The 15,915-nt window shown below is 35.7% G+C and overlaps 1 protein-coding gene and 1 long non-coding RNA gene across 2 annotated transcripts in view; both read right to left on the bottom strand.

The window, feature by feature from the left end:
* Positions 1–15,915, bottom strand: part of LOC134649686 (uncharacterized) — a 272,457-nt gene that overhangs the window by 121,148 nt on the left and 135,394 nt on the right. The window lies entirely within an intron of this gene.
* Positions 700–3,610, bottom strand: LOC134649485 (uncharacterized). The gene is made up of 2 exons (XM_063504240.1): positions 2,954–3,610; positions 700–2,586 (listed from the first exon to the last, which is right to left on the bottom strand). Exons 1-2 carry the CDS (start codon positions 3,563–3,565, stop codon positions 2,563–2,565), a joined length of 636 nt encoding a protein of 211 aa, XP_063360310.1. The 5' UTR covers positions 3,566–3,610; the 3' UTR covers positions 700–2,562.

Here is a 15,915-nt window from a genome sequence, read left to right as displayed (position 1 = left end):
CTTTTTCTAGAGTATAATTATAATGTCTAGCAGTCTTATCATAATTAGTTTTATTTATAATGTTTCTTTTTTCTTGATACTTAACAAAATCAGTGACTACTTTTGGTGCAAGCAACTTGTTGTGTATTGGCAGTATAGACTTAGTAAAACGACTAAACAACAATTGAGATGGAGAATATGGTGAACCTATCACTGGGCTATTCCTATATTCTAAGATAACAAGATGTATGTCTAAATTCTCATCCTTGCATTTTTTTAACATATTCTTTGCTATACCAACATATTTTTCAACAAAGCCATTTGATTTAGGATACAGCGGGCTAGATGTAACAACAGAGAATTTATACATTTTTGCAAAGTTTTTAAATTCAATCGAGTTGAATGGCATGTTGTCAGCTCTGAGAATGCTTGGTATACCATGAGTAGCAAATAAGGTTTTTAATATTTTTATAACTGTTGCAGCAGTCATTGAATTGACTTTTATTAGATCAAACCACTTTGTATAGTAATCAGTAATCAGTAATCAGTGTGTTTATTGCTTTCATAGGTTATACAGGTTGGTACATTTTATTGGTTCAGCTATGAAACCCTGTAGGGCACTGCAATATAACTTAAATCTAACTTAATTATAATGACTTAAAGCTATCTCTTATAATGACCATGCGATCGTGCATCATAATTATTATTATAAACATAGTAGTCAGCTACTACTAGATAGTTTTCATTACCATAATTTAGAAAATCACAACCCACTTTATGATATGGGAGTGATGGAGTAGTTTCATCTAATAATAAGGATTCCTTTACTTTTTTAGCACTATATTTTTCACATAAGTGACATTTACTTATGGTATCAATGATATCGTTTTTCATGTTAAGCCAAAAGAAAAGTGACTTGGCTCTACCCAGTGTTTTAGTGATACCAAAATGTGAAGAGTGTACTTTTTCCATGACAGTTTTCTTAAGAGATAAGGGAACTATAATCCTATGATCTAAATATACAATATTATTTTCAACTACAATGTTATTTCTTAATTTCCAATAAGGTTTGACAAGATCTGTAACTTTATCAATATTTGTAGGCCAACTATTATTATAGTATCCTATCAGTTGGGATAGTGCTGTATCTTTACCCGTGGCTTCTGTAATCTCTATGAGAAAGCTATCACCTACATTCACAGTATGAACAACACGGTCCAAAGATTGTTCAAGTGTACTAGCATCAGCTTTTGAAGACGCTCTACTTATAGCATCTGCAATCAACATCTGTGAACCCTTAACATACTGGACATCAATATCATATATATTTAGTTTCAATCTAATTTTCCGTAATCTTTGTGATGCAATAGAATAAATTTCTTTTTTCATTAATGCAACTAATGGTTGGTGATCAGTTTGGACTACAGTATGCCGACCATATATATAATAATGGAATTTTTTACAAGCAAATAAAATTGCCAAAAAATTCCTTGTCTATTTGACCATATTCACATTCAGTTTTACTTAGACTTTTCGATGCAAATGCAACTGGTTGTTTAAATTGCATTAAAACGCAGCCAATTGCATTTTTTGAGCTATCAGTCTGGATAGTTAACGGTTGCTTGGGATCAAAATTTCTTAAAACAGGTGGACTAACAAGAATGTTTTTTATTTGTTCAATACACTTTTCATGAGTCGCTCCCCACTGAAACATAACATCTTTTTTTAAAAGTTCTCTTAGCGGGCTTGTTAATTCAGACAATCTTGGGATGTAATCTCTCATATAATTTACCATGCCCAGAAACCTTTGTAAACTCTGTTTATCGGAGGGTGAGTCATAATCCATTATAGCTTTAACCTTATTTTTATCAGGCATCAGGCAACCATTCACTATCTCATGACCAAAATACTTTACTATTTCAGGGAGATACTGAAATTTTTTAAGATTAAATTTAATATTTAATTCTTGTGCCCTAATTAAGACTTTTTCTAAAGCCACATCATGTTCCTCTTTTGTTTTGCCATATATTAAAAAATTATCAATGTAAATAAATGTATTTTCAATGTTTTTGAAACAATTTTCACAATTTTCTTGAAAAATTTCAGCTGAAATGTCTAATCCGAATGGTAAAACATTAAAATTGTATGTGCCAAAAACTGTTGAGAATGTACAAAGCTTTTTACTAGATTCAGAAAGACCAATTTGCCAAAAAGACTCTTTCAAGTCTAGGACCGAGAAATATTTTGCCTCAGATATTTTAGATTTAAGGTCATTTATAGTTGGTATTTCATAATATTTCTTAAGAATACACTTATTTAGATCCCTAGGGTCTAAGCACACACGTATTGCATTTTGGTCTTTCTCAACTATCACAATTCTATTGACCCATTCTGTGGCTTCATCCATCTTTGAAACGACACCTTTTTGACACAATCGTTCAAGTTCAGACTTGAGTTTTTCTTTTAATTTTAGAGGAACACGATGAGGTGGTTTTGAGATTGGTACAGACCCTTCTTTCAGTAGTATTTGACACTCAGCTGGAAATCTCCCCGTCCCAGTAAATACATCATGGTACTTTGCAATTAATTCCATTTTCCTTGGATCATCTGTAACAATGTCATTCTGCAATGAGTCAATTTTATTAATGTATTTTCTTTCAACCAAACCTAGCATTGCACAAGCATCTCTGCCCAGGGTTGGCTGAAACTCTGAATCTGTAACAATAAATTCTATAAAATAGCATTTACTCATTAATTTGACTTCCAACAATATAGAGCCATATATTTTTATCCCTGTATTGTTGTAAGCATATAGATTACATTTAGAAGATTCCAACTTCAGGTTTTTTCTTCGTTTAATCACTTGATAATCAGTGAACGGAATCAAGTTCACATCAGAGCCGGAATCCAGCTTAAACTTTACACTTTTGGTGTCCTCTAACAATAATGTTTGTGTCCATTCTTTAGAACGTACCTTCTGAACACTGCCACAATAAAATTCACCATCACTATCTTCCTGATTTTGCAGATTACTGTCTGCAATAACTTTTACATATTTGCTGCGGCACACTTTTGCATAATGGTTGTATCGATTGCACTTTGTACATAATTTGCCTCGAGCCGGACACACTTCGAGTTTACGCTCATGTTGTTCTCCGCACCATTTGCATTTCAGTACCATGTTATTATTATGTACCGGTTTACTGTTAGATTGTTTATCCATCACCTTGTCAACCTTGACTTTGCCCTGGACCTCTGCAGCTTGTTGACGTCCTAATTCTGCAAGTCGCAACTTTGTGATTACCGTGTCCAACTCCGCATCGCCTTCTATCACTATTTTCTTCTGTGTATTCAGATCATTGGTACCTAAAACGAGTCGGTCGCGAACAGCCTCATCTTCCGCTCCAAATTTGCAACTTTTAACTAGCCTCTTTACATCAGTTAGGAAGCTGTCAAATGGTTCGCTCTCCTCCTGCTTTCTGGTATAAAAAAGGAACCTTGAATGAATCAAATTTTTCTTCGGCTCGCAATATTCTCGGAATTTTGTCATTACCTCTTCAAACTTGTTTTTTTCTTCTTCCGTCATCACGAAATTATTGAAAATTTTGATACCATCTTCACCAATTACATTTAGAAGGATCGCCACTTTTCTTATTTCTTCACTTTTATCTAAGCCAGACGCCACTAAATATATTGTTATGTTTTGTTCGAATGTTTTCCAATTTTCGGATAGATTACCTGATACGTCTAATTTTTCAGGTATGTTAAATGTCGACATGATTGACGGAACAGACGACTGCGCCATGTATTATGTTTAATGACTAAGTATTAAACAAGTATTAAATAAAACAATATATCTTTATAGAACTCCGTGTATTCCAGTCAGTTTAGTTCGTTAATTCTTGTTGGGTCGGACGCGTCGGTCACGTTATACTCACGTGATCATTGTGTGTTCCAAAACGCATTAACTATGAACATGATACAATAACGATACAACAAACGTACACGTTTTATTTTTTATCACCATTGGCAGAAGGGGTAAAATCAGGTTCCCTAGTTAGTCATAGGGGTGACCGGACTGAAAAGGTTAGGAAACAGAATTATATTCCGGTTCAAAGACAGTGCAGCGGCACTAATATTATTATTTAATCCAAAAACTCAAAATACAATATCCACGAGAAAGAAAACATTCTTGTTTGGAGGGAATCGGTCATTCCGTCGTGTTAGGATGTGACATTGATTAATGAGGTATGAGCTTGTATTGTTTTCTTCATAAAGCCGAGAAAACCTTTTTTACGAATTACTCTCAATTTCCCTAAAATGAAGGCTTATTCTTTTATAAATATAGCGTTCTTAATTTTACTCGGAAAATGTTTTAGCGTAATATAAGGAGTAAATAAGGTTGTTGAATATATTTACTTAAGAAACAATTTGGACGCAGGATGGCATAAATTGTGGCTGGAAATACTTTGTTGGAAGATAATAATTTTTTTCTGGTCTGCTTACATGTCAGGTTTTTTTGTAGAACATTGTAACTCCCCGATACCTAATGTTTGTTCAAGGCAAACCTACCCCGTCAACATAACAAATTTAATGTTATATCATTTAAGGTTTTGACAGAAAAAAATATTGTTCTTTCCACAGGCAACTAATACTCATCGAGACAATTCTAACAACCCCAAACACAATTAGCTTGCGTTGCTTTATCACATGAGTTCCCATGGCCACCTCATGTATCCAAAAATAAGTTCAATTCGATTCATTAAATATTATTAAAAAAACAACGGTTGCACTCCGGGAGTGCCGATAGAAGTGAAAACTCACCAGGTAAGTCTTACCTCATTATGTTACCGACGCCCGGTAACACGATACATACGTTTAGCGGAGGTATTCTATTTATTTATTATATATTATTATCATACTCAAATAAGATCACACTTTTTCATTGACATGTTTATTTACATACTGCCATGACAACGTCAAATTATTTGAACATAGGTAAAGAGTCTTGAAAAGGAGTCCGCGACATAAATGTCAAATAACATTGAGTTTTTCTTTATTGATTTAAATGCCATTTAAATTATGAGTGGCCACCTTACGGGGCTTACGGTCACGTGATCGCCTTACGCCCCTTACGGTCACGTGATCGCCTACGCTGTCTCGAGTTTATAATTTTTTCCCCACCTCAAAAAGTGCCCAGCGCCGCTAAAGAAGTTTTCACTTCAAAAATTGCTTGTAACTTTACAGTTTACGCTATTCAATATCACTAATAACATAGGTATACTAATCTATGTTCAATATAGCTCCGAGAAGTTTTTTTTTCTTTTATTTTATAGTTTAACTAAGTATTCTACTTAAGTACTTGCGTAGGCAAGTGTTTTAGGCATAACATGTTCGTTAAAAATCGTTTGATAAATTCACCTTGTAAAAAAATGTACAGAAATGAAGGATAATGTCAGTAAGTCGATCCTCAGTGCGTGTTACCGCGCACGGTTACGATTGGTTTCATTTCCAACCGCTCATTACGCCAGTAACGTCAAGTAAAATGTAACGTGTATGTATCGTAAAGCCGCAGAGACGTGCTAACGATCACAGATAAGCTCTGACAAGTCGTCAAATTATTAAAATATGCCGTACCTTTACCATTTTCTATCCACAAAAGAATAACAGTAACTCAATAAAATAATTTATTCTGCAAGTTGTCAAGCGAGCAGGAAAAAGTTTGCGAGACCAAAAATCTGCCGCGGCTTCATTTCCCGGCGGGCCAGCGATAACGACCCTACTTGTACCTTTTACCTCTTGTTTTCAATTATTCATACATCTAATTTTACGGGGTTCACTCCCAGCCTAGGATTATATCCTTTTAATTAGTATTGTTCAATGCTTAATCATTTCCCCTGTAGAGCTTAGTGGCTTACGCAGCGTTTCTATAAGGTACCTTACTTGGGAAATGGTTAATGTAATTTTAAGAGCGTTAAGGTAAATGCAGGTATTAACGCCCCCCTTAAGGCTATTTTAGAATCGACCATAGTTTTTAAGTATACAGGTTGCCCTCAAGTATACTTTTCAATTTTTATATGCTAATATTATGTTTATAAAAGGTAATTACAAAGCTACCTGTACCTAAATAAAGGATTATGATGTAAAAATTAATTTATATAGTTACTGAGTCGATTGTTACTATTGCCGACCCATAATAATGGCTGTGAAGCTATTAACGATTTTTAAGCAGCTATTTCCGATCGTGATAAGCTGATAAGAGAAAGTATGTGCCCAGCAGTGAAAGTCATATATATATATTTATACATATATGTATATACCTAGGCAGGTGTGGTGGCATAGTTTCCATAGTTAATTATTTTAAAAATTTCTAACACTTTATAAGGTAAATATTTTATATTTCCAATATGAACGAAAATTTCTAGGAACTTTCACGCATTGCTTAAATTAGTTTGGGGAGATTGATCTGTGTCAGTTTGAGTGTGTGTATTTATAATAATGGGTACCTATCGTGTCACAAGAGTAAGTATAAAATTAAATTATATATCTACGATCGGTAATAGCTTCTTATAGTTACTACTATTACCGATTCCTTTGAATCGGTGATAAAATAAGTAATTTTACAGCGTTAAAATAAGAAAACTAGATGATGAAGTGTATGTCGGTAATAGATTTTTAAAAAGACTAATTGTTTGAGTTTATTCGGGTCCATAAAAATACTTGTGTTGGTATGTTATGATAATATAAAATAACGCAAAAATTAAACATTACGTTGTGGCCGTTACCGACTTACGGATCGTTGATAGCTGCTACAACTAAAAGTGGTGATGCTATCACCGTTCTATTTTAATTTAAAGTTTGGGCTTCTTGTCGACCGCCATCTTGGTCACATCGGGTCGTGATTAATTTCTTTGTTTTTGCCCATTAATGTTGTTTAAAGTGTAATACTGATAGCTTATTATACAGTAAACTAATATGGAAGTGTGCGGATAATGAAGAATTAATCTTGATACGAGTTTAATCGCCATTCTGGCGTCAACGGCCGGTAGCCCCACGTGGCCCTTGTAAAGTCCAGCTATCGCCTTACAAGAGCTCATAATACAACCGAACAACGTCGTGCTCTACGAGCATTTGGTATTTCTACCTCTAACCGTGGCTGGCTAGAGCCCTAGAGGCCATAATTTTATAGTTTTATATACCGTACACTGCCTGAAGTTTATTTATTACAAATAATATTAATTCGATCCCACGAGGGATCCACTTCGACGTTGGCGAAATCATCGACAGTATCGATGGAGCCATATTACCCAAAGATTGATTGATTGAATTTAAAGTTTTATGGTTTTCAATGTAATTTTTTAGATAAATTGTGATGTTAAAACAAGAATTTATAATTGAATTGATACATTTAGTAATAAAAGGTAAAGTACGTAATACAGTAGTCAATTATTTCAATAAATGTCTTAAGCAGAAAAGTCACGTACTTACTTGAAAGTACAAGCGCCAGTATTACATAACCTGCGTCCACGCTACCCGCGCCGTAATTGACGTAATTTATCTTTTTTTCGAACCACCACTCAAAATAACGTTAACCTACCCGATACCCAAGGAACAAACGCTTGTAGAAGTCTACCTACCTACCGCTGAAATGGTTCTGGTATCGAAAATACATCTAATTACCTAAATAGATCGGTAATACCTGCAGTTTTTCGAGGGGTCGTTAATAGCTGCGTTTACCTTATAACGAATCATAAACCGGTTTTTTTTGTTGAAAATACTTAACTTAACCTACCTTTCGTTTCTTCATTTTAATTAAACAAAAAAATATATTGGCTGATTTACGCCGTTTTATTTTGTTATCTTCTCTAGCTAGAATTATATTAAGTAGGTATGTTCTATTATTTCATGTTTTAACACACGCTGATGCACATTGTAGTGATCAGCAAGTAAAATCTCTAAACTGTCGATGTCGGCACAACAGTGAAAGAAGTACAATTCTCGGAGTTAATTAAATGAACAAAGCGAATTTATTAGATAGGAATCAACTATTGTTCCAAGGGCTGGCAATGGACGTTGTTCCCAAGTTCTTATCTTGGCTTGTTTGCATGAGTTATCCCTGTTTATCCTTGTACTCCGCTGCTGCTTAATTGTACTTGGAACATTACCAATAATACATTAAATTTATTAACAAAAGTTGGTTAACTGTGTAATAAAATGGTATATCCTTTTCCTATGCTGTGTTTGTATTGTAAGTTGTGTCCCCTAGGTTAGTTAAATGTGTAGTAACTAACATTGCTGTAGGTAATAGTAACTATACATACTGACAGTCGCCTTAAGTTATCGGAGTAGACACGTCACGTGAACAAGGACCAATATATGAATATGACTCACGACTATTTTAGGCTTTAAGGTGACATTCAGAAAGCAAATGCAGTGGACTTGCTGTTACGGCGTGACTGCTGCAGCATTACGGTAACGATATTACCAACACTATAAGAAAATCGAAAATGATTCGCCCGCGCCGTAATATTAGCAACTGCAGTTGCATTACTGTTGCGGCATGACTGCAGTTGCATTACTATTGCGGCCGCTGTCACTGTCAATTTGAGTCCCTAATTTTAACGAGGAAATTGACAATAGCCAGAGCCTGCGTCAACGCGGCGGCAGTAATGCCGCGACACTAATAAAGCTGCAATTGTCATCCGAATGTCACCTTTAGAATATATGTGTATTATAAACATATTTTTACGACTACGACTTGTTTACAGCATTAGGAGAAAACTTACTACATAAAAACAAAATCAACAAATATAGAACGACAACTTGTAGACGGTACCTAAATAGGTACAGTCAAATTACGCCTACACAGATTAAAGGCACTTCTTAGGCTTTTGATCTATAATTATAATGAACATAGCAGTAATTCCAGTTGATTGCTTTGAACAATACCGAACCAGAATCTATAATTGGCAGTTGTGGGCTCACAATCAAAAGTCGATTTAGCTGCGAAGACGAAAAGCGTAGTCGGGCCTTGATCGAATATTCCGATCACTTAACAAGACGCGGCAACCGTTCAGGCAAACCTCTACAACACCACGACAATCGGAACCTCTCTCTCTCGATCTCCATGTCACTCTAATTTAGCAAGAGCGATAGAGATGACAGATGATGTTCGAATTTCGATATTGGCTGTCGACTCCCTGTACTTAATTCGTAATCGATAAGCGCGCTGATATTGGTGTTCGATCACCTACGCTTGAAAGCCGATTCGAACAACACCACTGGATAGAATTGATAATACGATTACTACCCTTGTTCTTAATTAATAAACTCAGTTACAATTGCGGCAGCAAACATTGATAAGATACTTCATAACAAAATTAATTATTGTCATTTAAGTGCTGCCGGTATCAATGAGTATCAGCACAAATGTTATCGTATTTGAAACTTAGGTAAATAAACCAGGAGACCGATGGCCGATTCTAATTAAACAATTTGTTATTGTTTTGGTCTTGTTATGATACGACCTTGGTTCGCAGTATATCTCACATGCAAATCGCGTCAAAACCAATCATCATGATCGATTGTCAAGGTCTCACCAAACCGAGATCGTAACCTTAACAAATTGTTAAATACGAATCAGCCTCCAGTATTGTACATTTTGGTAATGTGCTGTATATTTATAATATATACGTAACTTTTAGACTCCTTAAACGTCCAAAAGAGAGGCCACTTCGGTGATCCCACGGACATATGGGCAGTTGGGCACTGTGAATGTCCTCTTGCTTTTTATGAAAGGGCACAGCATAGCGGATGTCATTCCAGAACTAGAGCAGAACCCATCTGGGGAAGTACTTCCACCTTACAGAAAACCGCAGCCAAATAACACTAGTCCCTACTCAATAGGCTTGTGTTCCTGCCGGTGAGTTAGGTTGCCAGAGCTCAACGATGGTGCGGCGTGTTAGGGTTGGCAACGCGCATGTAACACCTCTGGATTTGCAAGCATCCATAGGGTACGGAGACTGCTTGCATGAGGCTGCCGTATGCTTGTTTACCACCAACGTAGTATAACAAAAAACTACGACAATCACCTACGTATACGGAATCAGGTACGTAACTTAAATACCTACAGTGCCCAAGTTTATTAGGTAAGTAAAAAAATCGAAGGATGCGAAAGTATTTAAATGTTTAAAACGCGGTAGCCTGGAACAATGAACCTCGGCAGACTAAGTCAGTTGTACAGATAAAATTAGTGCCATTTTGTTCTAGAAATCCTGAAGCCGGGACCGTCAGGCTGGAAACGCGAAGTTTAATTTGCTGCCATATTTAATTGAATAAACACCTCTTGTTTGCTTTTTTTAACAAGCTTTTATTAGGTCGACCTGTATGTAACTATGTAATGGAATCTAAGGTAACTAATTTAACCATCTTCCAAGGGTCGTAGCGTCATGAAAATTGGCAGCTGTATGTAGTTCTGATGACAATACAATAATATGGTACTGTCGAACTGATCTGATGATGGAGACAGGAGGTGGCCATAGGATGAAACAACACAACCTAATTGTGTTAGGGGTTTTTAGAATTGTCTCGATGAGTATTAGTTGTCTGTCGTAAGAAAAGTACAGTCAGCGATAAAAGCTTGTACCAAAAATTAAATTTTTCCCAAAAACTTATTTCAATAATTAGGTCACTAGTTTCTAGAATTAAAAAGGCTTGTTTTCACAGCAATTCGCTGGTATATTTATTTATTAAGTAAGTTTTCTAATTGACATGAATCATCGTTAACGGCATTTATTTAGCACTTCTTTAATTAATGGATACCTACCTAAGAAGTGTTTAATTAATATTAGTATAAAAAAAAGTTTAGAATAATCGAAAATACAACAGAGATAAAATATTGACTTACCGTGATACGACGATTTTATTCAGATGATCATAATACAGAAGTTTAAATAGGTACTTAGAATAAAATATAAAACCGGCCAAGTGCGAGTCGAACTCGCGCACGACCATTACGCAAAAAACGGTAAAGAAACGGTAAACGTTTGTTACTTTGTTGTATGGGAGCCCCACTTAAATATTTATTTTATATTGTTTTTAGTATTTGTTGTTATAGCGGCAACAGAAATACATCATCTATATAACAAGCTATTAGGCCTCATTGTAAAAATATAAGGGAAGCCTTAACCCTGTTGCGGGCTGAGCCCACAATGAAAATCGGTATACAATTAAAACACGAAAAAATTATCTGGTCAAAACTGGAATGACGCTCGAAATACAATTTTAAAATTGCTTGTACTCCTGAAATACAAAAGCAATCTAAATTACAAATAGCTCAAAAACAATACAAAGAGTTATATTTTTATAAATTATATGCCTTTTTTGGTGTGCTCTTCCTAAGAAGTGCTCTTTTATCCCTTTTCTACGAACTTTCAGTGTGTTAGAGGACAGACCTACAAGGGAACCGCATCACCGACTTAAGTATTATGACAATGAGGAACAGTAGGTACCTGTACCTACATTATAATAATCACAATCACATCTTACTAAAGCAGACTCCGTTAAAGTTTATCTTCAGCATCACAAAATGCTAGACGAAGAACGTTAAACCAAAACTTTAAACAAAATCAGTCGTCCATGTTTAACTGCACAAACACTGTTAGTTTCTAGTTTATTGTTTTGTAATAAGTGGGTCAAACTGAAGTACCTATTTACTTAGTATAAGACCGTTATTGTTGTTAATATATTAAGAGCGCTGGTGGCCTAGCGGTAAGAGAGTGCGACTTGCAATCCGGAGGTCGCGGGTTCGAACCCCGGCTCGTACCAATGAGTTTTTCGGAACTTATGTACGAAATATCATTTGATATTTACCAGTCGCTTTTCGGTGAAGGAAAACATCGTGAGGAAACCGGACTAATCCCAATACGGGCCTAGTTTACCCTCTGGGTTGGAAGGTCAGATGGCAGTCGCTTTCGTAAAAACTAGTGCCCACGCAAATTACTGGGATTAGTTGCCAAGCGGACCCCAGGCTCCCATGAGCCGTGGCAAAATGCCGGGACAACGCGAGGAAGATGATGATGATATTAAGAACTTTAGGAAGTAGGGTAATTCGCCAGTAACTGGCCACCGGCCAATAAGGTGGCTAGTTATTGAAGGCTGCTTATACTAAAATGAATTCTGTTTATAAGTGAATAGAATCATTTATAGTTTAGGGTGGCCAGGAGGTTAACAAGTTAGCTCAAATTGGTTTTAATATGGTACATGAGTGGCTATCGCATAATTTACTTACACTTAACTATACTAAAACGAAATATCTAACATTTAGTATTAAGAACAATAGGCAGTCCCTATGCAAAAACGTATCAATTAAAATACATTCTTGTCGAGGAGAAGCGGACTGCTCATGTCAATCTATCTCCGAAACGCCATCTATTAGGTACCTAGGAGTTTTAGTTGATAAAAATCTCTGTTGGCGTGAACATATTTCTAGTCTCGTGAGTAAAATTAGGAAATTGATATTTATATTCAAAAATCTCAGACATGTGTGCGATAAGAAACTCTTAATATCTATCTATTACGCACTTTGTCAATCTGTGACAACTTATTGCATTACTGCTTGGGGTGGAGCATCAAAAACGTCAATACTTGCACTCTAAAGGGCTCAACGTACAGTGCTTAAGGTTATAACATTTAACAAATTTCGTTATCCAACCACCACCCTGTATCAAGACACCTCAGTACTAACGGTAAGGCAACTCTTCATTAAACTACTATTGACAAAACAGCATAAATATATTCCAGACTTTTCTGCCTCTAGAAGGAGAGATGACTTCGTCTACTCTATTCCACCACATAAAACTAAATTCTCTAAAAAATTCTTTAACGTCATAGGTCCCGCGTTGTACAATAAAATAAGTAAAGTCATCAAACTGCGAACACTAAATTTGCATACATTTAAAAAGTCATTACAAGTTCATTTACAAAAACTTAATTACGATAACACAGAAAAATTGCTAAAAAACGTAGTGTAGCACTCACACACACACACACACACACACACACACACACACACACACACACACACACATTAGATGGACGCGTGCTTTACACATTATCATTGCAACATAAATATAAAGGCTAACTAAATTTAATATAAATAAATAAAATAATCTTAAGTTTTTACATATACTACTTGTCTACTTCTAATACGGCCCGGCAACGGCCGCAGTCCAGCGGGCTCAGCACGGATCCATTTTTATCCACTATCACTAAGCCCGTCACTTTCGCACTTACATACTTGTTAGAACGTGACAGGCATGGTGATAAATGATAAAAACGCGACCGTGCTACTAGGGCTGATGTTAAGAAATTGCTCAATATTCAACTTTTGTTTACCTTGTCGTCATGTTAAATATTACGTATCTATACAAATATAATTACATATAATTGTTAAGCATAAAATAAAGCGACCTACGAGTTGTAAACAAAATGTAAGGACGGTGAATCCTGACCCACCGTGATACAGTTCACACTAGTACGGGGGTCAGATGACACTTACTTGCCTGTTGGTTTTGTACCATAAAACAATGTAAGTTATGTAAGTAGTTTAAGCACCTTTATTAACTCAATAAAATATCTTTATCTTTATCTTTATCTTTATCTTTATCTTTGATATTCAAAAATGAGAAAAGACTTCTGATTCGAAAACACTGTATTTCTCTTTCAGGTAGCATATTCTATAGTCAGGTATCATATTTAATTGAACTTATTAAGTAAAAATACAGATTTTATGTTAGTTAATTAATATCTAGCTTTAAACTTCCTGAAACCCTAATCTCTAGTAAATGTTAACTAGCTTAAATGTTGTACAAGAAACTCAGTAGGTAAAGACTTAGCATTTCACTTTTAAACAAAGGTAGAGGTAACTGTTTTTTAAGCCGCTTTTAAGCCAGTTTTTGACTACGTAGCCTTTTCTTTTTATAAAAGATTAAATTTTGTATGTATATTTATCTATTTAGATTCCCCGTTACTAAATTAACGATCAGCTTTAATGTAACAATTATAGGCGGAATACTAGTGCGAGCAAAATGTAGGGTAAAATCGACATCACAAATATTAATACATTTTGTGCCTTAACGCGATAGAAATAAGGCGCAAAAGTTGAAACACATGATATCGACTGTGCCTAATACGAACCTAATACGAAACGAACAAAAAGCTTAATTAAATCTAATTTTACCAATTTTGCCTGTTGCTACGCACATGTAACTACTGTTCTAAATATACCTACAGAGGAGTAACTAACGTCCACAACCATGGACCTAGAATATTACGGACGGACTGTCACTTAAGACAAACTGTGACACTGCAATGGCGGACGGTTTGAATGTGTGCGTGTAGACGAGTGTTACCATGTAACACAAATTCTCCCCTAAAGGTGAAACAATTATTTTTAATATCGTTCTTGTTTTCAAATAAAAAAATTAGGACAGTTTTACGTTAGACCAGCGGTTCTCAATCTTTTTTTTTGACGGAACCCTTTTGGAAAGCGAAATACTTGATGGAACCCTACAATAAAACTATAGTTTTTAGAAGTGTATTTTTTTATTAAATAAGCATAATTCTAAATTCTTGCGGAACCCCTGCAGGGGTGTCGCGGAACCCTAGGGTTCCGCGGAACACACTTTGAGAATGGCTGCGTTAGACAATAAAAAAGATGTGTACGTATCTGATTTTATAGGTCTTGAAAATGCGCAATATTGCACAATTACTTTGTGCAAAAATTATTTTCAATACCTAATGATATTTAGCATCGTAATGAAATCAGTTCGTCATGTTTTTTTAATTTATACATTGAACTTGAAACATATCTGGTTTTCAACAAAAAAATTATAATACATAACAAACAAACGTTAAATATCGCTCCTTAGTATCGGGAAATTACCATACCGACCTAGTTTGAAATGCACAATCAATTACCCTACTTTCGGGAAATTACCCTATTCATGTTACTGGTCACACTCCTGTTTTGAAGTTTGATAATTTATAAACAACAAATTATCGTGATTATACGTACTAATTGATAAACTTAAGTATGAAAAGTTATTCCGTGACTTTCTTTCTTTCGATCGGTACAATTCTAGCAGGATTTAACTACGCATGCCGGCATATTTTATATTTTTCTTCGACATGTTTACTTCAATGACGTTTCGATTCGTCTGACGGCAAACTGGTGGATGTGGGCTGTCAATGTGTGTGTGTCACGCGTAAATACTTAGAAACTGGTGGATGTTGGAATCACAGTTGTGTTGTAAGCGAAACTCTGTCCGTAATATTATAGGTTCATGTCCACAACAGTGAATATCTGGAACATATTAGGTACAATCAATGTAGGTAGAGTGTAGTAGTGTACATTAAGAGCAAAGGCAGACACCTGTTTGACGACGGGCGTGAAAGCAACAAATTATTATCCTTTAAATAAGTGTGTAATATCTTTCAAATTAAGTCTAATTTATCTTATAACTTATATATATCTGATTATGTATATGGGCAACCACGGGGAACTGCAATACAGTGAAAACTAACTCAGTCTCATCTCAAGGGCTCTAACTGCAATACCTATGTAAGTTTTTGAGTAAGTTGTCATCTTGTCATCTTCCTCGCGTTGTCCCGGCATTTTGCCACGGCTCATGGGAGCCTGGGGTCCGCTTGGCAACTAATCCCAGTAATTGGCGTGGGCACTAGTTTTTACGAAAGCGACTGCCATCTGACCTTCCAACCCAGAGGGTAAACTAGGCCCGTATTAGGATTAGTCCGGTTTCCTCACGATGTTTTCCTTCACCGAAAAGCGACTGGTAAATATCAAATGATATTTCGTACATAAGTTCCGAAAAACTCATTGGTACGAGTCGGGGTTCGAACCCGCGACCTCCGGAT

The sequence above is a fragment of the Cydia amplana genome, chromosome 7 (genome assembly GCF_948474715.1).
Source record: "Cydia amplana chromosome 7, ilCydAmpl1.1, whole genome shotgun sequence".
Classification (NCBI taxonomy): Eukaryota; Metazoa; Arthropoda; class Insecta; order Lepidoptera; family Tortricidae; genus Cydia; species Cydia amplana.
The sequence above is the reverse complement of the archived record's forward strand: the minus strand, read 5'-3'. Positions and strand labels throughout refer to the sequence as shown.